The 24,056-nt window shown below is 32.5% G+C and overlaps 1 protein-coding gene across 1 annotated transcript; it reads right to left on the bottom strand.

The window, feature by feature from the left end:
• Nucleotides 1-7,297: 7,297 nt before the first annotated feature.
• LOC143053512 (mitochondrial fission regulator 1-like) lies at nt 7,298-24,054 on the bottom strand. Its single transcript, XM_076226308.1, has 9 exons — nt 23,960-24,054; nt 21,086-21,217; nt 20,305-20,517; nt 19,011-19,159; nt 13,231-13,466; nt 10,512-10,663; nt 9,592-9,713; nt 8,953-9,130; nt 7,298-7,577 (listed from the first exon to the last, which is right to left on the bottom strand). Exons 2-9 carry the CDS (start codon nt 21,158-21,160, stop codon nt 7,494-7,496), a joined length of 1,209 nt encoding a protein of 402 aa, XP_076082423.1. The 5' UTR covers nt 21,161-21,217; nt 23,960-24,054; the 3' UTR covers nt 7,298-7,493.
• Nucleotides 24,055-24,056: the final 2 nt, after the last annotated feature.

The following is a 24,056-nucleotide window of genomic DNA, read 5'->3' as shown; positions in this document are numbered from 1 at the left end:
GTTCAGTCTGTTTATTTTGAAACCATGCATTTTTTATGAGCACTAGAAATAGCAAAGACTTGTCAAACGGCGTTTTGCATTTGCGCCGATTTTTGTCGAGCCTGCAACTTTTGTTGCAGAAAGCTCGACATAGGGATAGTGATCCGGCGGCGGCGGCTACGGCGGCGGCGGCGGCGGCGGCGGCGGTGTTAGCTCACTTCTTAAAAGTTTTATATTTCAGAAGGTGGAAGACCTGGATGATTCATACTTTGTATATAGATGCTTCATGTTACGAAGTTTCCGTCAGTCACATGTCCAATGTCCTTGACCTCATTTTCATGGTTCAGTGACCACTTGAAAAAAAAGTTCAAATTTTTTGTAATGTTGAATTCTCTCTTATTATAAGTAATAGGATAACTATATTTGGTATGTGCGTACCTTGCAAGGTCCTCATGTCTGTCAGACAGTTTTCACTTGACCTCGACCTCATTTCATGGATCAGTGATCAAGGTTAAGTTTTGGTGGTCAAGTCCATATCTCAGATACTATAAGCAATAGGGCTAGTATATTCGGTGTATGAAAGGACTGTAAAGTGTACATATCCAACTGGCAGGTGTCATCTGACCTTGACCTCATTTTCATGGTTCAGTGGTTATAGTTAAATTTTTGTGTTTTGGTCTGTTTTTCTCATACTATATGCAATAGGTCTACTATATTTGTTGTATGGAATGATTGTAAGGTGTACATGTCTAGTGGGCAGATGTCATGTGACCTTGACCTCATTTTCATGGTTCAGTGGTCAAAGTTAAGTTTTTGAGTTTTGGTCTTTTTATCTAATACTGTATGCCATAGGTCAACTATATTTGGTGTATGGAAATATTTTATGATCTTTATGTCAGTTGGGCAGGTTTTATTTGACGGTGACCTCATTTTCATGGTTCATTGCACAGTGTTAAGTTTTTGTGTTTGGTCTATTTTTCTTAAACTATAAGTAATGGGTCAACTATATATGTTGTATAGAAGCATTGTTAGCTGTACATGTCTGCCTGGCATGGTTCATCTGACCTTGACCTCATTTTCAGGTTCATTGGTTTCTGTTTAGTTATCTTGGTTAATGTTAAGTTTATGAGACAGTTGTAATAAAACTAAGCTTTATACTTAGGACTATCAACATAATATCAATGATAAGTATAGAAGGCGAGACATTTCAGCGTGTGCACTCTTGTTTCTTTCATTTGCGCCGATTTTTGTTTTCATTTGCGCCGATTTTTTGTAGGTAAATTACAGGTTAATTACAGGTGAATAAATATAAGAAGATGTGGTATGAGTGCAAATGAGACAACTCTCCATGCAAGTCATGTTATTTTTCATTTATCATTATAGACCTCTTCCGTCTTCAAGTTGTACACTATATTCACATACTTTAAAATCAAGAAGTAAACACCTTAGATAAAAGCACTCTGGTTTATACTAAAATGACGAATTGAAAATCTATTTACAGCATTTAAATCCATAAAAACGGAATACATTAAAATCATAAATCTGTTATTGCTGAGTATTTATAGGCAACATATCTAATATATTCCTTTCTTGTGATTTCGTCTCTTCTATATTTGTTGTAATTGTCAATAACGAAATCCATCTTTTCTTTGTCTTGCTATTAACGTACTTATGTGTATGGCCGTCGATGGTTATAAAAATTGACTCCTAGGATAGTTGCAGTGTGCAATATGTCCATCAATTACAGCAAAGTTCAGAACAAATGAATCAAAATTAACTAAAACCTTTGTTTATAAACAGATTTTACCAATATACCTGCACGGTATAGTATATGTACAAGTATTAACTTACCTGTAAATCCAATTAGGAGCAAATATAAAATCGGCGCAAATGAAAAAATGAAATCGGCGCAAATGAAAGAATCAAATTTTTTTAAATCGGCGCAAATGTCATACGCCCTTGTCAAAATGTGGCTCAATGTATTAGTTTGCTACAAAGCCGAAGTCTTATTCATGTCACATTATAAAAAAAGAAGATGTGGTATGAATGCTAATGAGAAAACTCTCCATCCAAGTTACAATGTGTAAAAAGTAAATAATTATAGGTCAAATGCTGCCTTAAACACTGAGCTTTATCGCACTCTAAACAGCATTCTATAAAAGGCCACAAAAATGACTAGTGTAAAACAATTCAAACAGGAAAACCAATGATGTAATCTATATAAAACAAGATACAAGAAACACTTATGTATGATCCATGTTTTCATCCTGATCTATCCATTGCTTGATGTGAGAATGATGGATTGGTGTTTGAGGTCAAATGGTAATTATATGTAGTATATCAGGACCAGAACATGTTTATATTATGTGAGACCTGCTTTGCACTAGATGTGAAAGGCTTTTTTATGCACCCTCAGATAAGTCTGCTGACTGTGATGGTACATAAAATTGACCATAGCCAAACATGATTTTTGTAAATGGAAGAGCTGCTTTGACATTTTGAAATAGCTTCAAATGATGGGAGGCCCTGAATTTTATCTTCAGTTGAATTTATAAAATTGGTAATTGTTGCTTCTCTGCCAAGGATGCAGCATTTAGAAGTAAAAGCAAAGCCTTGTTGGCATATTGAAGGATGTTCAAAATCTGACTCTGTGTCAGTCTAGTACAAACATCCAAGTAACATCATATCATCCATAATATGCATCATCAGAGGCAGCTTTAGAAGGGGGATAGGATTGACAGACATGCACATCTTATAATCAATCTTTACACCAATAATGATTAACCTATTGTTTACTGTATCTTACAAATAGTTATCAAAGATACCAGGATTATATTTAATATACCAGACACACATTTCGTCTACATAAGATTCATCAGTGACGCTCAGATCAAAATAGTAATCAAGCCAAACCAATACATAGTTGAGCATTTAGGACCCAAAATTTCAAAAAGTTGTGCCAAATAAGGCTAAGGTAATCTATTCCTGGGATAAGAAAAAAAAGACATAGCCCCAAAATCATTACATCTGACCAATTTACCATTAAAATGAGGTCAAGGTCAGACAAAACCCTGCCAGACACCTGTACACCTTACAAAAATTCCATAAACCAAATATTCTTGATCTGTTGCTTATAGTGTCAGAGATCTATACCAAACCAACAATCCTATACATTGACCACAAAAGAGAGGTCTAAGTTGAATGAACCTACTAGATTATGTACATCATATAATCAATCTAAATACCAAATATAGTTGAACTATTGTTTATATATATGTAGGAATCTAAAGTGTGATGGGGACACTAAAGTACGATGTTCACGCTACAGTGCAATGGTCTACGCTAAAGTGTGATGTTTCCATACGCTAAAGTCCGATGGTCTGCGAAAATATAGACGTTAGAAACGCAGTAGGATTATGACGATAACAGTCGTTTATACAAACCAAAAATGTACATACCCTAAGATAAATTAAGAATATTTGATCAACATGTTTTTTAAACCAAATGTCTATGACATTATTGCGAACCTAACTTGTCGGCTGAAGCAAATGCTTATTATGGCCCCACAACGAAGTTGTTGGTGCCATATAGTTTTACCCTTGTCCGAAATTCCGTCATTCTGTCATTCCGCAACAAACCATTATACAGAGTTTTTTTCTAAACGCCTTCAGATATTGGGCTGATTTTTGGTTTGTGAATTAACCATGATGAGTTACAGATAATGTTTAAGTATCGTTCCGCTCCGCTAATATTTGCTGAAATTACAGGCTTTGGACTATGATAAATTCTTGAAAATCACAGTTATACGGATTTTTTGTCTAAACGCCTTCAGATATTGGGCTGATTTTTGGTTTGTGAGTTAACCATAATGAGTTACAGATCAAGTTTAAGTTTTGTTCCTCTCCATTAATTTTGCCAAAATAAAGGGTTTACAACTTTGAAAATTGTTAAAAATCACAGTTATACAGACTTTTTTTCTAAACGCTTTCAGATATTGGGCTGATTCTTGATATGTGAGGTAACCATGATGAGATAAAGGTCAGATTTAAGTTTTGTTCCGCTTCGCTAATTTTTGCCGAAATTACGGGATTTGGACTTTGATAAATTGTTGAAAATAACAGTTATACAGACTTTTTTTCAAAACGCTTTCAGATATTAGGCTGATTTTTGGTATGTGAGTTACTCATGATGAGTTACAGATCAAGTTTAAGTTTTGTTCCTCTCCATTAATTTTTGCAAAAATTAAGGGTTTTAATACAACTTTGAAAATTGTTGAAAATCACAGTTATACAGACTTTTTATCTATAGGCCTCCACATTTTGAGCTGAGATTTGTTAACAGTTATACAGACTTTTTTTCTTAGGCCTCCACATTTTGAGCTGAGTTTTGTTAACAGTTAATTTATAAGTTATGAATATATCAATGTGAGACTACCATCATGTTTGTGTCCACATGTGTTATTGAAATTGCAGATTTTTCGACTTTTTGGGACGGGGCCATTCGTGTCGCTTTGACACATCTTGTTTTTAGTGCAGAAAGAAGGGTCTGTGTCCTGCACCCGACCTGGCATATTTTACTATATAGATACAAAATAGAATACGCATAGGTTTATTGTGTCCTGTTCTATTGGAAGCGAACAGATCCAATTATATCATTGTATACGTTGCAATTCCTTTTGCGGTCCCCGTTAAAATATTGTCGATTTTATTTGGGAGGGGGGCATTAAGAATATTGATGAACTGTGTGAACGGCAAGCTACGCCAATTATCCAAATATTTCTAAATACGCCTGAATTGTTAAAAAATGATTTAACAGGAAATACAGTATTTTGTCACCTAAATTACATTTTTTAGCAATTATTACGTGATTGGTATTTTATAAACAATCACTTAATCCTACAGTCTAGTATGTTAAGCCTTACCCTATTGGTGCATTGCACTTTAGTGTGATATACCATCTTACTTTAGCAAGCAAACAACCATCGCACTTCAGCGTGATACACAATCATACTTTAGCAAACAAACAACCATCACACTTCAGAGTGATACACCATTGTACTTTAGCAAACAAACAACCATCGCACTTCAGCGTGATACACCATCGTACTTTAGCAAACAAACAACCATCGCTCTTTAGCGTGAGACACCATCGTACTTTAGCGTAGACCATCGCATTTTAGCGTGACCATCGCACTTAAGAGTACCATGGCACTTTAATCGTACTTTAGCAAACAAACAACCATCGCTCTTTAGCGTGAGACACCATCGTACTTTAGCGTAGACCATCGCATTTTAGCGTGACCATCGCACTTAAGAGTACCATGGCACTTTAGAGTTTTACATATATCTGAGAAATGAACTCATCCATGTATTGCATGAAAGAAGTAGACCATGCAAGATCTTATATCAAATAGCTCTTTCACTCAAATTTAATGTGATAACAAGAGTGCACACGCTGAAATGATCGCCTTCTTTACTAATCATTGATATTATGATGATAGTCCTAAATATAAAGCTATATTACAACTGTCACATAAACTTAACATTAACCAAGAAAACTAAACATTGACCAATGAACCATGAAAATGTGGTCAAGGTCAGATGAACCAGGACAGGCAGGCATGTACAGTTAATAATTCTTTCATACAACAAATATAGTTTACCTATTGCTTCTACACAAACACCGAGCAATGAACCCTGAAAATGAGGTCAAGTTCAAATAAAACATGAGCGACTGACATATAGACCATAAAATATTTCCATACACCAAATATAGTTGACCTATTGCATATAGTATTACAAAAAAAGACCAAAACTCAAGAACTTAACTTTGACCACTGAACTACGAAAATGAAGTCAAGGTCAGATGACACCTGCCAGCTAGACATGTACACCTCACAATCATTCCATACACCGAATATACTAGACCTATTGCTTATATTATCTGAGATATGGATTTGACCACCAAAACTTAACCTTGTTCACTGATCCATGAAATGAGGTCGAGGTCAAGTGAAAACTGTCTGACGAGAATTAAAAATCTTGCAAGGTATGCACATACCAAATAAAGTTATCCTATTACTTAAAATAAGAGAGAATTTAACATTACAAAAAATCTTAACTTTTTTTAAAGTAGTAATTGAACCATGAAAATGAGGTCAAGGACATTGAACATGTGACTAACGGAAGACAAAAACTTGGTAACATGAGGCATCCATATACAAAGTACCGGTATGAAGCGTCCAGGTCTTCCACCTTCTAAAATATAAAGTTTTAAGAAGTTAGATAACACTGCAGCTGATGGATCACTATCCCTATGTCGAGCTTTCTGCGACAAGTCACAGGCTCGACAAAAAACACTACTGATTTTTAGTCAGTTGTTGAAAAATGGAATAAACTCATAAAAAATACCAGGATTCCAGGATTCAAATTTTGTAGGCCAAACATGCATTTTGTCTACTTTGTCACATATGTGACTCTTGAATCAAAATAAATTAAAAAGACCAAAATAAAATATGAAGTTGATGAATTTGAGTACCCCAACATTATGAAGATTTGCCAAATATAACTACGGTAATCTCTTCCTAGGGAAGAAAATATTAGTATTTCAACAAAAATGTGTTCATAGTACAGATGTTCCACTCACACTATCATTTTCTATGTTTAGTGGACCGTGAAATTTGGGTCAAAACTTAATATGAAAGATCATATCATAGGGAAACTGGTATTAAGTTTCAAGTTGATTGTACTTCAACTCATCAAAAACTATCGTAACCAAAAACTTTAACTGTAAGCTGGACAGACAGATATACAGATAAACAGATGAAAAAAAACATAATGAACTAAAGTAGGGCATAAAAAGTTCATGGGACAAAATCAATGATATAGAAATGAGAGCAAGGACAATGGACACATGTCAGACGGGAACTTTGTAACATAAGGTTAACTGATACTAGATAAGAAGTATACAGATCTTCTATCTTATGAAATATAATGCTTTTTAATACAAATAGTTGAAGCTGTAGGCACATCATTAGCATCCTATTGTCTTGCAATCTGACTTTCATTGAAGGCAAGACTAAATGCAAACAATTCATATCATCAATTTTCAATTGCCTTGTAACTTTTAATCTTTTAAATAAAATAAGAATTTTAAAGTGTTCAAAGGACACAATGTCATGACGTTGATCATACTTTCTATGTTTAGTGGACGTTGAATTCAGTGTCAAACCAAATGCAAAAATAAGTTATTACAATTGTTGAACAACAGGATTAATTATTGTGGTTTAAGGAAATGTGGCATACAAATAATGCAGTCAGACATAAATAAAAGTTTTTATTTTTGTAAAATTTATCCTGTTGCAATTGCCACCCATATAATTAATTCTGGAATAGCCGTGTACATTCTCACATATAATAAGTAAAACATAATAGCAGTTTTCATGGATATAATAAAAACAGTTTATTAAAATTGAGCACAATTGACAATATCACTGATAAAAACAATCCTTGGTTTTATAATCTAAGTGGACCAGACAATCTGTTCTTATCGTCAAACAACACAGATCTTTTCCTGATTCTTCTTTGTCCTTGTGCAATCTGAAAAAATATACATTGTCTTTTAGGCCAACAAGAAAATGATTGTTTTCCTCAAAGTACTCTATAAGGTATGTAGTAATGATATGATCAAACTTCAGCTTGATAGACTAGAGAATTATCTATAAATTTCTCAAAAGTGAATAATTTATTTAGTGGTTAATGATTAAAATCAATGTCCAAAATTTTCACAAAAAAAAATTGCTCCCATATTTGATACTAATATATGAATCACATTGGACATTTTAAGACCATTTTTGTTATATGTGTACATCAATTAAGGGGAGATAATTTCTGTGTGTGTATCACTAATTGCAGACTTCAACATGTTTTTGACAGACAAAATAAAATCTGACAGCTTATTCCTTGTTTTTTGTACTTTACAAAAAGCATGATATCAATATCAAATAATCAAATCGAACAAGTATTTTTAAAATGGACAAGTAAAATACCTATACATATTTTAAGTTTCTATTTTGCTTTTGAACTGCCATACATTCAAGCATAAAATCAAGTATGTATAGAGGACTTCAATATACACGTATCAAACACAAAGAACATGTACATAAGAAGGAGACAAAGCTGAAGTGTGATAAAAAAAGAGTATAAATATGACCTCTTAAAATTACTTGCATCAAGCAGAAAGTATTGAACAGAAAATGCAGATGAAAGAACATAAAAAACATTATGCCTGACAAACATAATGTAGATATCAGTACACAATGTCATAACACTTTGCTGTCAACCTTTATAAGACTTATTTGGAGTCCATTACATTCAGAAAACATGGAAATTGAAGAACACAAATTAGACGGCAAAATTTAATCTCAACATCATTAAATATTTATTTTCAAGTAAATAAGTAGAATCAGCTACAAATGTATACAATAACTTGCAGATAAAATGAATTGCATGTCACTCCCCCCCCCACCCCCCTTAAAAAATTAAAAAACAAAGTAGAAATGAGAAGTGGGACAGAAGGATGGACAGACTATTTGTTGCTAGTTTATGTGGTTCAGAAGAGTTTCTTGATTTTCGTTTTTTATATAGATTAGACCCTTGTTTTTCCTGTTTGAATGGTTTAACACTAGTCAATTTTTGGGCCCTTTATAGTTTGCTGTTCAGTGTGAGCCAAAGCTCCGTGTTGCAGACCATTCTTTGACCTATAATGGTTTACTTTTACAAATTGTGACTTGGATGGAGAGTTGTCTCACTGGCACTCATACCATGTCTTCTTATATCTATATTCCATCATTATATACCACCCAACATAGATACTGTATCAAGGGGTAAAATAATGAGCCTGCTTTCTAGTAAATTGTTACAAGCAACTTGCTATTCCTAATCAACACAATCATGAAAACTCTATCAAACTTACATAAAATGGGCTATTAGAATCTGGAGAACTGAAATTAAAACTGTCATTTTCCTTATCAACATCTGGACTGTTGATAATTTGATTGGCAAATTTCTTTTTCAAAGCTTGAGCTATGACTGATGCAGGATCATTATTAGATTCTCGTCTTTTTGGTTTTAATGGTGTACCTCCAGGAGACCTGGAAACAGAAAACACATAGGGAGCCATCACTGGTAATCAGGGTATTGTAAGACTTCTATCATAGTTTAGATCTAATAGCAATATGCGATTAAGAAACAAACTAAGATAAAATGTAAAACCAAAAATTTAAATGATCAACGAATTACAGATTTTCAATAAGACTGTATGCAAATTTTGGCAAAACAATGAAATCAAGTATCCACAAAAATGCAAGTTTTCCTCAATCCATCAAAACTGGTACCCATGAAAATAAAAGAATTCAACGTAGTATTTGTTCTTTGATCACAAGAAGCTGTGGGTAATTTTTGAGAAGTGAAATTGAGAATGCGTTAAAGAGACAACAACCCTACCAAAGAGCAGAAAACTAAGTAATTTCCACATAAACCTACTATATTAACATTTTAATAAAAAACATTCAACTGTTATAATTTGACCAAACACGTTGTGTAAACTGGTTACCTTTGAATACTTTTGAGTTTCACACTTCCAAGACCTTTTAGGACATCTGTCAATGTGGCCTGTTTTGGGGGATTTTCAGGAGTACTATTTCTGTTGTCTTGTAATGCCTGTAGCACTATTGTCTGAAATAAAAAAAAAAGAAGAAATTGAGTTCATGGGACAGATCAACTTGTAAATATATGGCAATTATTCATCCATTTTTTTCAATTTATAAAGGGACACAACATTAAGAATCCTTAAAATGATGTCACCTAAATTTTGAATATGATCTGTGTTAGCTGATAGTAAGCATTATAATATCATAAAATTATAGAACGGAAACCCATGTACGTATATAGACAGACAAGAGTAAACTTTAATGGCAATAATGCCCCCTTTGTCCACAAAGGAGACATAAAAATAAATGTACATAATTTTTTATTTATGTATTTCCTGTTTCTTTAGCGGGACAGATCAACTTGTAAATATATGGCAATTATTCATCCATTTTTTTCAATTTATAAAGGGACACAACATTAAGAATCCTTAAAATGATGTCACCTAAATTTTGAATATGATCTGTGTTAGCTGATAGTAAGCATTATAATATCATAAAATTATAGAACGGAAACCCATGTACGTATATAGACAGACAAGAGTAAACTTTAATGGCAATAATGCCCCCTTTGTCCACAAAGGAGACATAAAAATAAATGTACATAATTTTTTATTTATGTATTTCCTGTTTCTTTAGCGGGAGCTATGCTTCATAGAATGTAAGTTTGTATTCTATATCAAAGCTTTTCCTGATAACTGCTAGGTTTCCCTTGTTCCGAGAAAATATTTTAACTGCATGGAGCTTTTCTTCCTAAATATTATAATATTATCAGTGGTACAGACCACAAGTATTTTATCATCAGTGCTGATCATAAGTACTATACCTTTTTATCTGTTTCAGTCTGGGTAAGAATTGGTGTTGACTGTTTTGTTGCTGGGAGTGGTGGTGGTGGGGGAGGGGCTATGGGGCAAGGTGGTGGCACTGATACATAATCCTCTATTGATAATTTTTCTTCTTGGAAAGACTGTGGGGGTACTGTAAATAAAATTCATAAATTATTTCATTTCCGAATCATACATAGATAAGCTTTTGTCTTTGTTATTATAAATAATATGATTTAAAAAAGTAGAAAGATCAATACACATACGCTTTGGTTTGAAGAAAAAAATCACTGTGGCATCATTGGTGACTTGAGTAACACCGGTATCGCTCAGATTACAATTCTACCTTAACAGGTAAGTTTGTATTTAGCCTATAAAATACTTATTTAGCCTTAAGAATTGAAAGGTCAGTTAATCCCATTCATAAAATAGGAGTTTACCTATGAGGATCAGAAAGGGGTTTACAAAATAGAGAATGCATGTAATAGCAACAAATAAATAGAGAATAGCGAAAATGAACAACAAAATAAAGAATAGAGAATAATGCGGTGCAAAAGTATAAAGAATAACTGTGCAAAATAACTTGAAAAGGTAACTTGGGTAACTGTAATGTAATACTGATAATATAATGAATAATGTACAGAATTGATAAATAATCTTATAACAGAGAGACTAAATAGTAAAATCATTTTCATGAGAAAATTACAGAATGAGAGTTATTTTTAAGGCTATTAAAAGTAAAATGCCCTAAAAATTTAAAGAATACAGATATAAATAAAAACCCATGCAGGTCCTCATGTCATTTACATTGTCAAAATATAGGACACATCATTGTTATTCCAAGACTTAACTAGATACTAGTCAAACTGGTTTTAAACTAGACATCTAGTCAAACTGGTTTGGTATAACTGACTGCTTCATGCCCTAGATGTCTATTTCACAGTGACCTTATGTGTTTGTGCTAAGAGTACATCATACTGTCATATTTATTGATTTTCTGTTGGGACATGACCTACATTGTAAACATGCAAAACAGTGGCTTGAGATTTCCAGTTTATAGGAATCAATATAATCTTTAAAAGTTTATTCTATATGAACTGATATTAGTATACTAGTAATAAATTAATATTTGGAATTTTATATCCTGGTTGATGTTTTTTAGGGACCAAGATTTTTTCTTCATTCTTGTTCACATTAGGATTATTTTAACCTTCAATGCACATTTAAAGATAGAAAAAATTTCAGCTCTCATTTAAAATATTTTGCAACTAAATAATAATCTGCAAGATTTGGTGTAAACAAAATACAAGACAGTGTAATAGATAACCTGCAAGCATAGTCTATTTCTATAAAATCAAGCAGATAGGTTTTTTTATATCTAAAAAAAACTACCATGTAAAGAAATATGCAATTATTAAAAGGCCTAAAATAACCCTAAAATTCAACTTTAACATTTGAACAATTAAATCAAGATGCACAAAGTTTAAGTATTGGTCAGAATATAGGGTTCTTTTGTACTTTAACAGTATCACAATAACAATAAAGTGACCTTAATTTTGGACAAGGTAAATGGCATGAAGCCAAATTTATCAACTTCTATAGTATGAATGGGATAAACTGACCTTTCAATTCTCAACGCTAAATAAGTATTTTATAGGCTAAATACAAACTTACCTGTCAAGGTAGAATTGTAATCTGAGCGATACCGGTGTTTCTCAAGTCACCATAAAGGGGCACTAGATGTCAAATTCATGGTCACCAATTTGACTCAAATTCTCATATTTGATTTATAACAATGTAAAACATTTATCCAAACTATCAAAAGTCTAAAATAAACAGTTTACAGAGCATGGGGTAGATAATATATAGGTTCGTTTCGTGTGTATTTTAGTCCAGACGCCATCTAATTAACTATCGATTTGACCTCAGATGACCATATAAGCGATGTAAACATAAATAAAGATATGAATAGATTAAACCAACACGTGCAATTGGATTTTTATAGGTCTGTTTGATTTTATTTTATAGATTAAAAATAGATATTTTTCATTGTTTTTAACCGTATAAGAATGATTTCATGTGCATCGAATTAGTAATCAAATGATTGACCGTAGTTTCACTTTCATTGTTGACATTCTTTTTCTTTAAATAACCAGTACACATACAATGCATGCGTTGTCAATCTCTAGCTAGGGGTTAAATTGAAGTTCACATGAATACGGATTTAAAGAGGTCGACTCATTCACTTGCAAGTGAATTACTAATTATCAATGTTTCTTAGCGTAATTTGACAAAATGGAACCTTTTTGGCTGCAAAAAGTGAATTGCTATTTCACTTTTATTATCGATTAAACAGAAAAAAATCAAACTTTAGATTTTTTATATATCGCGTAGCTAGTGCCCCTTTAAGTGAAATCATAATAGACATTTGCCAGGTTTTAGCTTGATTAAAAAAAAATTAGTAATGATGATAAACTTGTGTTTCCCAGAATTTACTGCTCCAAAAATTTATCTTTAATTCGGTGTGACAGCTTCATTCATCCTTATTTTCAATTGTAACAAAATTTATATTATAATTAATAATATAAAACAATATTATAATTAACAATCTAATTTTTTACAGTTTACTTTTGCAATAATTTCTGTTAAATGAATAATACATGATTAAATTAAGAAAACTGTATCCTCTACAGAGAGAAGTGGTTTTCATAACATATTTACTCTGAGATTTATTGATCTGTTCTTGAGCTTCCACCAGCATTGCTATCTGTAGTCGTAAGTTATTGAGCTCTTCTTCCATCACTGATAACTTCTGTGTTTGTTCAGGATCTTGTCGTGTAGACACTGATGATATCATAGTAGAACTCATAGGAGATAAGCTGGGTCGAGATATAAATAAATCAGCATCTAACTCATCAAGAGCTGCATCATTTTCAAAGTGTTTCCTTTTCTGTGCTCTGAAAAGAAAATGAATATATCAATACAACAAAACTTTAACAATTTAAATCTTAACTCACCATTTACTAATATTGAAGATCACTCAAAATCATATTGGTATATATCATTGGACATTGGAAACAGTTTCATGTATCTAAAAAACAGGTCTAAAAGGGAAAACAATCTATATTATTTTTAAAGTCTATCTTAACATAAACATAAACAATATTTAATAAAAACCAACTTTGGGAGCTTTTCATTTAATCAAGATCCTTAAAGGACTTTCACTGTTGAACATGTTAACATTGCTATTCTTTTTTAATTTATGAGGTTCACACAATGCACCCCTCTATCTTTGATGGAGGAATCCATATCATACCATCACATTTACCTGGTACTTCCCAAATATTGTATTTGAGGCTGCTTTATGACCATTTGCTGTATGTCCTTTTGTTTATTCCACATTTCAACATTTATAACAATGTGTCAAATTTCAAAACTTTGAGCTATGGAACCTAACAGTAAACCAATGATAAGAGAATTTCCAATGTCAGTTCAGTATTTTCATAGTGTATTAATAAGCTCAATGCTGGCACATATGTCTCCTATATTTTTGTCTGATTAGATAATATCAGCTGTTGATCCTGAATTCATTACAACAACATCTACAAGATGATGCATATTAATATCCCATGCTTATTGTTTGTCTTCTTACTGTGAAAGTACTTTTCGTGGATGACTAGTACTGTATCCACGAATTTAAGTGTTCAACCGAATAAATTAACCATTGTCCAAATCGAGACATGGAAAGATCCCCATGTAGGTTTGACTACCGATTTGATCTAGAGAAAATATTGAATATCGTCAAATCTGAAACTACTGTAATAGAAGTCACAGGGCAAACACACTATGAATTACAACTGCAGGCAGGATTATACCCATTTAATCTTTAAAAACCTAAACTGTACAACTTCTTATCTTTTAATTCTCATAAAAAAATATTTTTGAGTGTCAAATGAAAGTCTGATTTACGGTAATGATACACTATCATAAAGTGTTCATTTTATATCCTGATAATTCTAGTAGGTATGGGAAATAGTAATTTCATGCTGGGCTTGCTTTTGATAAGAATTAATTTTACAATTCAAGGTACGTTTATAGCATTTGTATATGTAACTGTTTTCTTTAGGTGACATATTTATGGCCATATTCACCTTTGATTGTCTTTAAACTGTTGATCACTCTATCTCAGGTTAATTAATGTAACTGTTGATCACTCTATCTCAGGTTAATTAATGTAACTGTTGATCACTCTATCTTGGGTTAATTAATGTGATCACTACGGATTTACACGAGTCAACAATTTTAATGTTTCCTTTGCAATTTTCTTCAATCCAGACCAGTGGCGTAGCTTGCATGTATGCTCAGATGCTCAAGCATCCACATCATTTTGACAAAAAAAATAGCAGCAGTTTAACTCGGAAGTGTCCAAATGTAACAAGGCTGAGGATATGGGGATAACGTCCACTCATTTTCGAAGCATCATGCCCGGTCTTTCATTTAGGATAATTTAGTTTATGTAAACAAGATAGTTGAATCGCAATATAGTGTTTCAAGTTAGCTTTTGTTCGTAAAAAAAATCATTGGCTAAAGCAAGCAGAGAGGACTGATACGCAGACCTGTGGACATGTTTCATCTGAAATTGAACCTAGTGGAGAGATGGCTTCTCATTTGACTATAGCAATTGACAACTAAAACACCATATTCTGATATCGTTCCTTGCGATATGGTAAACGACGTGATAAAAAAATCAATTTGTAATAGATCGTGATAAGTCCTAGGCTTATGAATTCCCGTTTCTATCTCGGTTCAAATACTAATTTTATTTCCAATCAGTAAGGAACAACGATCAAATGTTCCCCGCCATGCACAATTACGTGTCATATTTTATCTATCAAAGGGCAAGGAACAAGTTAAGTGAATCACTTTTTTCTTTATCTTTTTTATTTTCAATATCTTAAGAGAAATAAAAGCATCACAGGAAATGAAATGGGATTTTCATCACAATTTATATTTCAAAGGGTCATAACTGGTTGAAAATATTTGATTACGACTTATTTTCCAAATTGTCAAAGACATTGCTTATTATATGAGTTTCACTTAATCTGACAAGAATTGTACACATGAGAGTGCTACAATGTAACAAGACCGGACGATCGGATGCCCGGTATTTTTAAGTCTCCTGCAACGCGTTTAGCTCAGTAATCGAAAATCAAAAACCCAAGGTTGTACACTCAAATTCCTGGAAAGAGAAAGCACTTCAGTTCCTATATTCCGAAGTTCCTAAATTATACAGAAGTGCCGCTGCAATGGGGTCCGTTTTTGATATGTCAAATATGAGATTGGGTGGGAAACTTTACATCAAATGTTTATGAATTGAATGATGGTAGTTTTGAGGAAACAATAAAATTTGGTTAACAATAAAAGTATATGAACTGGTGCCCGTGGGTATTTTGAATTTAAACAAAAATCTAACTAGTGTCGGATTCTGGAGAATTACATGTGCTTAAATAAAAAATAGTTTTCTGCATAAAATGGTCCAAAATATACATCCACATCATTTCAATCCTGGCTACGCCACTGCAGACAGTTTATGTCTTTGTTTATACTGGCTTCAATTTTTCAATCTAATTTTTTTTAAACTAAAATCCACTAATTCAATCAAAGAGCTGAAAGCTCTGAGGAAAAATGATGCCACTGCCTCTAATATTGGGATATTTTTTATGCAAGTCTTGATTTTCACATACCGTAATAAGTTGAACATTGCAACATGTCTCGTAAGCATATAATTGATATTCGTATATGAGTGTGTGAAGTGAAGATGACAACTGACTGATTTTTTAATACAAATGAATAGGTCAAGAGTCAAGACTACCTAAAAGGTCTACAGTATCCGATGACTACTGGCTGGTTTTTTTTGTACAAATAAATAGGTCTTGACTACCTGAATGATCTACAGTATCCAATGACTACTGTCTGTTTTTTTTTTTGTACAGATAAATAGGTCAAGAATACTGGAATGATATACAATATCCAAAGATTACTATAGCTGTTCTTTTGTACTAATAAATAGGTCAAGACTATTAATATGATATACAATATCCAATGACTACTGGCTGTTCTTTTGTACGTACTAAATAAAGACTACCTGAATGATCTGAAGTATTCTAAGTAATGTGTATTTTTTTTTCTTGCAATTACATTTTTCTAAATCAAGAATACAGACTCCGGGTGCGGGAATTTCTCGCTAAATTGAAGACCTGTTGGTGACCCTCTGCTGTTGTTTTTTATTTGGTCGGCTTGTTGTCTCTTTGACACATTCCCCATTTCCATTCTCAATTTTACTAGTATCCTTTCAAACCAAATGATTATGAAGAGCCTGTTGTAACAAGCTCTTATACCCCACTAGTCCTATAACATATGACTTCGCATTCTTATTCAATTTTTAACATTTTTATACTGATATTTTCAATTTTTTAAAATTTTTGAATGCAAAGTGTGACACATTGATAGTAAAAAAAATTATCAGAACAGTAAATAGAAATAGTAAATAATGCTCCTGAGGTCATATGTTATAGGACTAATTACCCACATACTTATTAAATAAGTTACTAGTGACATACACAAATGTAGTTATTTCTGTTACTTGAAGCAAATTCTATTTCTGTAGATTTTCACAATATTGTTATACTTGTTTTATTTCACATTGAAGATTAGACAAATAGGAATACTCCTATGATTTTTTTTATTTCATGTCAGTCAGGTCCCTTTATATGAAACTTGAAACCACTTCTCTGCCATATCAGTGATATTTTATAACAACTCTGCCCATGAACCATATAATTTGATATTCATTCTTTAACCATATATCATAGTAAGCTAGTTTTTTATTTTACACTAATCCACAATCTTTCATGTTAAATTTTGTCTCCATTTAAGTTTATGCCATTGAACCATCATGGTATTAAACACAATTCCAAGTAATTATGCTGTTATAGAGGGTCACCATATATTCATCTTGGGTGGCATTCCAGTTATTGAAATTTGTGTCAGATTGTATAATGAACTAGACCTTTAGGAATTAATCTCATAATTTAATATGGAGCTATCGTATGCGACCCCTACTCGGTAACAAAAATAAACATGTCAAAGGGCAAAATTTATCACCAGAGATTACAAGTCAAAAGAGGATGGATAAGTCTCCAAAATGCTTGCCAAACTGGAACTACAACAAGATCTCCAGACAAGGAGAAACAAGGCGTTGAAGCCAAAGTTAGTATTTATGTACAAAGAAGTTGAGGGGCTGATTCACGCTATTGAACCAGACGAATTCCTCTTAAAAGCATGTCCGAAGAGAACCATATCTGCCGAGAAATTCAAAAAATGCCACGAAACAATTATTGTGGAAAAAAAAATAATTCAACCCTTAAAAATGAGAATAAACATGATAAAATTAGGTTAATATTTCTGGCCAACCCCTTCCTTATCTAACTCTTCTTGGGTAAATACTGTAAAATTTCTGGACAACCCATTCCTTATTTCTACTGTTTTTGCTTAAAATACTGTAAAAATTATATACTAAACAAATCTAACATGGGTGCCGAATTGACTATATCAAGTGCTGATTTAACCAGATGACTATTTGACTATACCGGGTGCCGAATTGACCAGGTGCCGATTTGACTAGACTTCCGTAAGACAGTGATCGCGCCAAATCAGCAAGACGACACTGTTGTGTACACGTCAAACGTAGAGAGCTTCAAATCTGTTCTCCCGCCCCGCCAATAAAACCGTTGTATTAAAGCCAGCATCGATATCGACAATTTATTCACATGTCATACAGATACAGTCTGTTACAGACTCTACTGTTGTAACTTTGTAAACAAAGATTGAGTCGGATTTCCGGTACTTCGATCTGTCTTATAACCAGTAGAAAGTGGACCAACACGGACACATTATATTTTCTTATAAAAAAAGGCAGTTGTTTGCAAAAAGAAAAGACTATCAAGTTTTCCCCGATTAATTATATATCTTTAATGTTTAACAATGTTTTAGTTTTACTTCACATAATAAATAAAGTTACAAAAATAGATTTATGAGTATCTTAACAACATTGGTTGGTACACTTCGATCTTTTTGGTAATAAGAAGGACTGAAGGTATGTAAACTGGTTCCCGGTTGATTACTACACAAAAATGTACCTTTAAAAATGATAATACAAGCAAATTCCAGTTTGTATGTGAAATAGTAAATACGAAACCAAGCGTGGTAGACAGAGAAATGTAATGGAAAGTAAATACAAACCAAGCGCGGTAGGCAGAGAAATGTAATGGAAGTTCAGTTCACTAGTATCGGAAACATGCCGCTGAAAGTGTCAATTTTCCAAAAACCCACGAACATCTCAATTTTGCTCAAACCACCAAATTGATACCAACGTACTTTCACAGTATGTCAAAAATATCTTCCATCTGTATCATACAATTAATTAACCAATAGTAACCTACCTAATCCTGACACAGTTGTCACCTAACTCTTCCTCCACCCAAACAACATCATCATCTGTAGATGTTCCAAGACTTGTGGTTGATATAACAGAATCATCACTATCACTGTCATACATGTATTTAGGATACCTAGACTGTAACAAGTGATTCTAAAAGAAAAGTTATATATATAGCCACTTGAAAAATCATAGCATTTTTACCAGTAGAGAAACAAGAAAGGTCATGATGGCTCATCAATTTACCTTTTTGTCTGAACTGAAACATCATACTTACGTAGATACAAATGTATGTAGATTTAAAATAAAAGGAATCAATTTGAAGTTATCATACTTATGTAGATACACATGTAAGTAGATTTAAAATAAAGGAATCAATTTGAAGTTAATCTATCTGATTTTGCATCTTTTTTCATCTTATATAAATCCAAATTTAATGAACAGAGATGAATTGTTACATTGGGATTTTCATTATGTTATAACTGAAAGTTTTAACTTCATGAACTTATATTGTTATTTTGGGTCATCTCTCCATCATTATTATCTCAGTATTTCCAAATTGACAAATGTTATAATGATAGGATCATAGGAAAATGTATTTGAATTGTATTTGAATTAATTACAATTGTATATATGTTTCATCAGAATTCGTCATTTTGATTTGCACACAATGATCAGTTTAAAGTGACTTATTTCCCAATAAAAAGTGACTAAACAGACTCACTGTGACAATCCTCTAATACTGCATAAGAATATTCAGAACGAACAAACAAAAAGCTTGATTAAATTCTACACATAGATGTTGTAAAAGCATTGACCGTGAACATTTTAAAAATCTATCAATAAATGTGCTTCAGTCGACACCTTTACATTTAAATACACAACAAAAAGATGAATTCAATTGTTAAAAATAAAGATATAATGCATATTAGACATCTGAAGGTTTTTTCTTTATCAAGCAGTTCCTATGCCATTTGGCAGTTACTATTATACTGTCAGAAGTCTTCACGCTAAACTTTAGAATCTTCACCCCTACTTCACTTAAAAAGTATTGTCCTGAGTGGTAAATAACAATGACTCCATGGGTGGTAAATACCGCCCAACCTTGCCCTGAAGCTGAATTTTATGAAAATTTAAGTTAAATTCTATTGGCCTGTAGATATGTTTTTCACATGCCATATAGCATTTTTACAAGCCTGGGCTGATGGGTCTGTGAGTGAGTGTGAAGACTGTCAGGACAACAATGTTTCTGTACATCTTTGTATGAAACAATGTTTAAAACGTAAGTCATTACTTACCTGTATTCTAACCCTTTTAACAGGTTTCATTGATATGTATGATCCTATGATTCTAATCAAACTTTTGTGTCGTACATCTGACTGTATTTTATTTACTCTGTTGATCGTACGCTGACGAAAGGAAACAACATGATTCCAATTGTAGGTGATAGCTTGACGAGTTTGATAAAACCTCACTCTTCTCCTAGCATTTAATTCTTCTAATAAAGCTCTCTGTAACATAAAACATGTACCAAAAGTTGGAATATTTTAACTTACAATTTTTGTATCATTTTTACATGTTCAAAAATAATATAGTGAAATATGGAAAACTAAGTATTACTTTTGCATGTCATGGCAGTTTACATAATTTTTCTGTAAAGATTTAACACATTTATTTGTTTTCTCACAAACATACAAGATTGTTGATACATGTACAACTACAATTCGATACAACCAATCTATTTTAGTAGTGTTTGAGTGTCTGCATAAGTGTCAGTTTTATATAACTTTTAGAATGTTTTGCTGAGTTGACTAAAAAGGAGTCTCTCAACATTCCCCATGATCTTTCAAATTTACTTATGTTGTTATCTGAAAATTTATTGACCATGACACCATGACATCATTGCATCATCAATGTATAGATCTCTTTACAGTCAATGATTTCATGTAAACAAACACATACATGTATAACTGTATAAATAATAATTAATGCATATATATTAATTACAAGCACATTATTTGGTACAATATACACCTGTGCATCATTTATCAAATGAAATACATGTAATGAAATAATTACCACATCTTCTGGATCAATTCCAATGTAATCTAAAATAACTCTCACAACTACCACTAAATCATCAATGATGTCCATACTTTACACTGTAAAGATTATATTGTTTAAATCTGCATGCATCGAATTACTGTCATACTGAAATAAAAGACAAAAAGTCAATTTCATATAAGTGATACTGAAATGTGTATGACTTGTGAGTACTTTTACACATAACATTTTCTTTATGAAAAGAGCCGCTGTATCATTGATATTACAAATGTACTATGATCAACATACAATTTTAAATCATTTTTTTATAAACGTTTTATAAGAATAATTTGTATGATTTGAGGATTTCAACAGTTTAAAATTAAACGAATAAAATGAGTTTATTGGACTATTTGAATTTTCCATAGTTAAAATGTTTCAAATTTTCACCATTGAACCTTCCTTTTCCTTTGTTGTGGAATATATTTGACTAAATTCACTTCATGATTATTTAAATCTAATAAAATGAATTTTTCTGTGTGTTTTTTTAACAAGGAATTACTTGGGATAAATTTTTATACTTCACAGAAAGAAAAAAAAATATCGTTTCATAACAAGATCTCATAATTATTTGGACTAATTATGAAAGACTGTCCCTGATATGGCATAAAAAAAAATAATATGTGAATTTCCTAATACATCTTTAAAAGAAATAGGGTAGGTAGGTACAAATTTTTTTTCATTTTTATCTTTTTTTTACATCGAGTCTATGGGAAGAATATTCAGACTTTAACAGTGCTTTAATTGAAAAATGACAATAAAAATGTTAGGGTAGGCTATTTTATAGCTTGAAAAGTAAGGAGAGTAGGGTAATACAACTTATCACTATTTGTCCGCTATTACTGCACGTCACAAAGGTTCTCGTAAATTTGACATTATACAAATTTTATGAAGCCAATGGAAAAGTAATTGTTATATGACATCAGTAGTTCAAGCGGGACAGATTCTCTGATCACCCGGGAATAAACGTATTTACACTTTTGGTATTTAGCTGAATCTTGCCTCCGAATGACCTTAGATCAACTCCGAATCACCTTTTGACGTCAAGAAACAATCACTTTTAAATTGTGACGTCAAATATTTTAAATTATGATGTCAAAGTTTACGGGAACCTATGTGATTTTACGTTATGGCAGACAAATTTGCATACAAGTGTAAATACGTCTATAGTGGCACAATAAAATACCTTATCACTATATGTCCGCCATTTCTGGACATCACAAAGGTTCCAGTAAAATTTTCAAGTCATAATACAAAATATCTGACATCACAGGTGGGACAGATTCTCAAGACAGTTGCATAACTGCCATAAGGCTGAGTGTCAGAGCTGGGACAGATTTCAGAAATAGTGGTAAAGCCTCAGTAAAGACTAAAGGTGTATAGTGTTCCTACTATATAAACAATTAAAAAGATGACCACAACAGTTAAAAAGAGTATGAGCGAACTGGCAGTATTGCTGAAATGACTTAAGGTTCATGTGGACCCTATGGCTAAAATGGCCGTATTTTCACCTCAAAATTTACTCTGAGTACAGGCAAATCTGTGCATCTGGAAACGTTTTAAGGCATAGCATGCCCTAGATAAATAAATTTCAAATATGTTTTATGATTTAGAAAATTCATACCTAAACTGAATTTTGCCGTACACTTTTTTTCGTCCCTGCAGAAGATGATAAAATTAACAAACAGTTGAGTTTACCTTGATATACCTGTAAGATACCTGTAAGATCGTTGTGGGGCTCATATGGAAGGATCCTATCCTTTTTAGCCCACCCTATTTTGGTACACTTTCAAAACTGATACAATCATCAATCCTGCATGATTTGGTGCAATATTTCACACAATTAAAAAGTTATATAGAAAACTATTTGTGTCCTCATCTATTTCTTAACTGATACATGACTGACTCCCAATGACGGTCTATACTAATTTTAAAGGCTTCCACAGTTTTTGATGAAATAACTTCAACTGGTAGGTTATTCCAATCATTGATAATTCGTTGTGAGAAATGTCTTAATCGAAAAGAAGTGTTACATCTAGGTTTTGCTAATTTCCAATTATGCCCACGGGTATTTGTACTGATGACAGTAAAAAATCTTTCATAAGATATATCTTCGAATCCTTTTAATATTTTGAAAGCTTGTATCATATCACCTCTTCGCCTTCTGTGAGTTAGGGAAGGTAGTTTAAGTACTTTTAATCTGTCTTCATAGCTTAAATGTCGTATATCAGGAATTAATTTAGTTGCTCTCATCTGCACTTTTTCTACAGCATTAATATCTTTCTTTAAATGTGGATACCATATTGTATTTCCATATTCCACGTGTGGTCGTACCAACGCAACGTATAGTCTTAAATATGGTCCACAGTTTAAATAACAAATTATTGTCAGGTATCTATTGTCCATCTCATGTCCATGTCAATCAATATGCTCACTTCAATTATAAACTGTGGGGAAGTTCTTAAACCTGTTTCCCAACTTAGTTTATTCTGGCACCTTCATGAGGATTGAAAAAAAGTGCACGGCAAAATCCTGGAAAGTTAATTTTTCTAAAACATAAAACATATTTGAAATTTATTTATCTAGGGCATGCTATGCCTGCAAATTTTTACAGATGCGCAGGTTTGTCTGTACTCAAAGTAAATTTTGAGGTGAAAATACGGCCATATTAGCCATAGGGTCCACATGAACCTTAACTGGCAGTATGGACGAAATAACTGAGGACGAAACGTCTTGCATGGAAGTCTCTGTCTACCCATGCAAATGCATGGGAAAGACAGAGACTAGAGGAACATTTACTATATTTTGTGTGTACATCGTTTATGAAAAAATGTGATGAATATTACGTACAGCAGATTAAAACCAGGGTAATTTTAGTAAAAGATGATAATTTGAGGTTATTGTGTCGCCGCCATTCATTCGAAATTCACTTCCTGTCAAACGTTTG

The sequence above is a fragment of the Mytilus galloprovincialis genome, chromosome 1 (assembly GCF_965363235.1).
Source record: "Mytilus galloprovincialis chromosome 1, xbMytGall1.hap1.1, whole genome shotgun sequence".
Lineage (NCBI taxonomy): Eukaryota > Metazoa > Mollusca > Bivalvia > Mytilida > Mytilidae > Mytilus > Mytilus galloprovincialis.
The sequence above is the reverse complement of the archived record's forward strand: the minus strand, read 5'-3'. Positions and strand labels throughout refer to the sequence as shown.

Bases quoted from the DNA above. Each gene is read 5' to 3' on its own strand.
- LOC143053512 (XM_076226308.1), bottom strand. From the start codon at position 21,160: ATGGACATCATTGATGATTTAGTGGTAGTTGTGAGAGTTATTTTAGAT. The intron at 13,467-19,010 runs GTAGGTTACTAT...TTTTCTTTTCAG, and splicing joins GACAACTGTGTCAGGATTAG to AGCACAGAAAAGGAAACACT. The intron at 9,714-10,511 runs GTATAGTACTTA...TTTTTATTTCAG, and splicing joins AGACTGAAACAGATAAAAAG to ACAATAGTGCTACAGGCATT.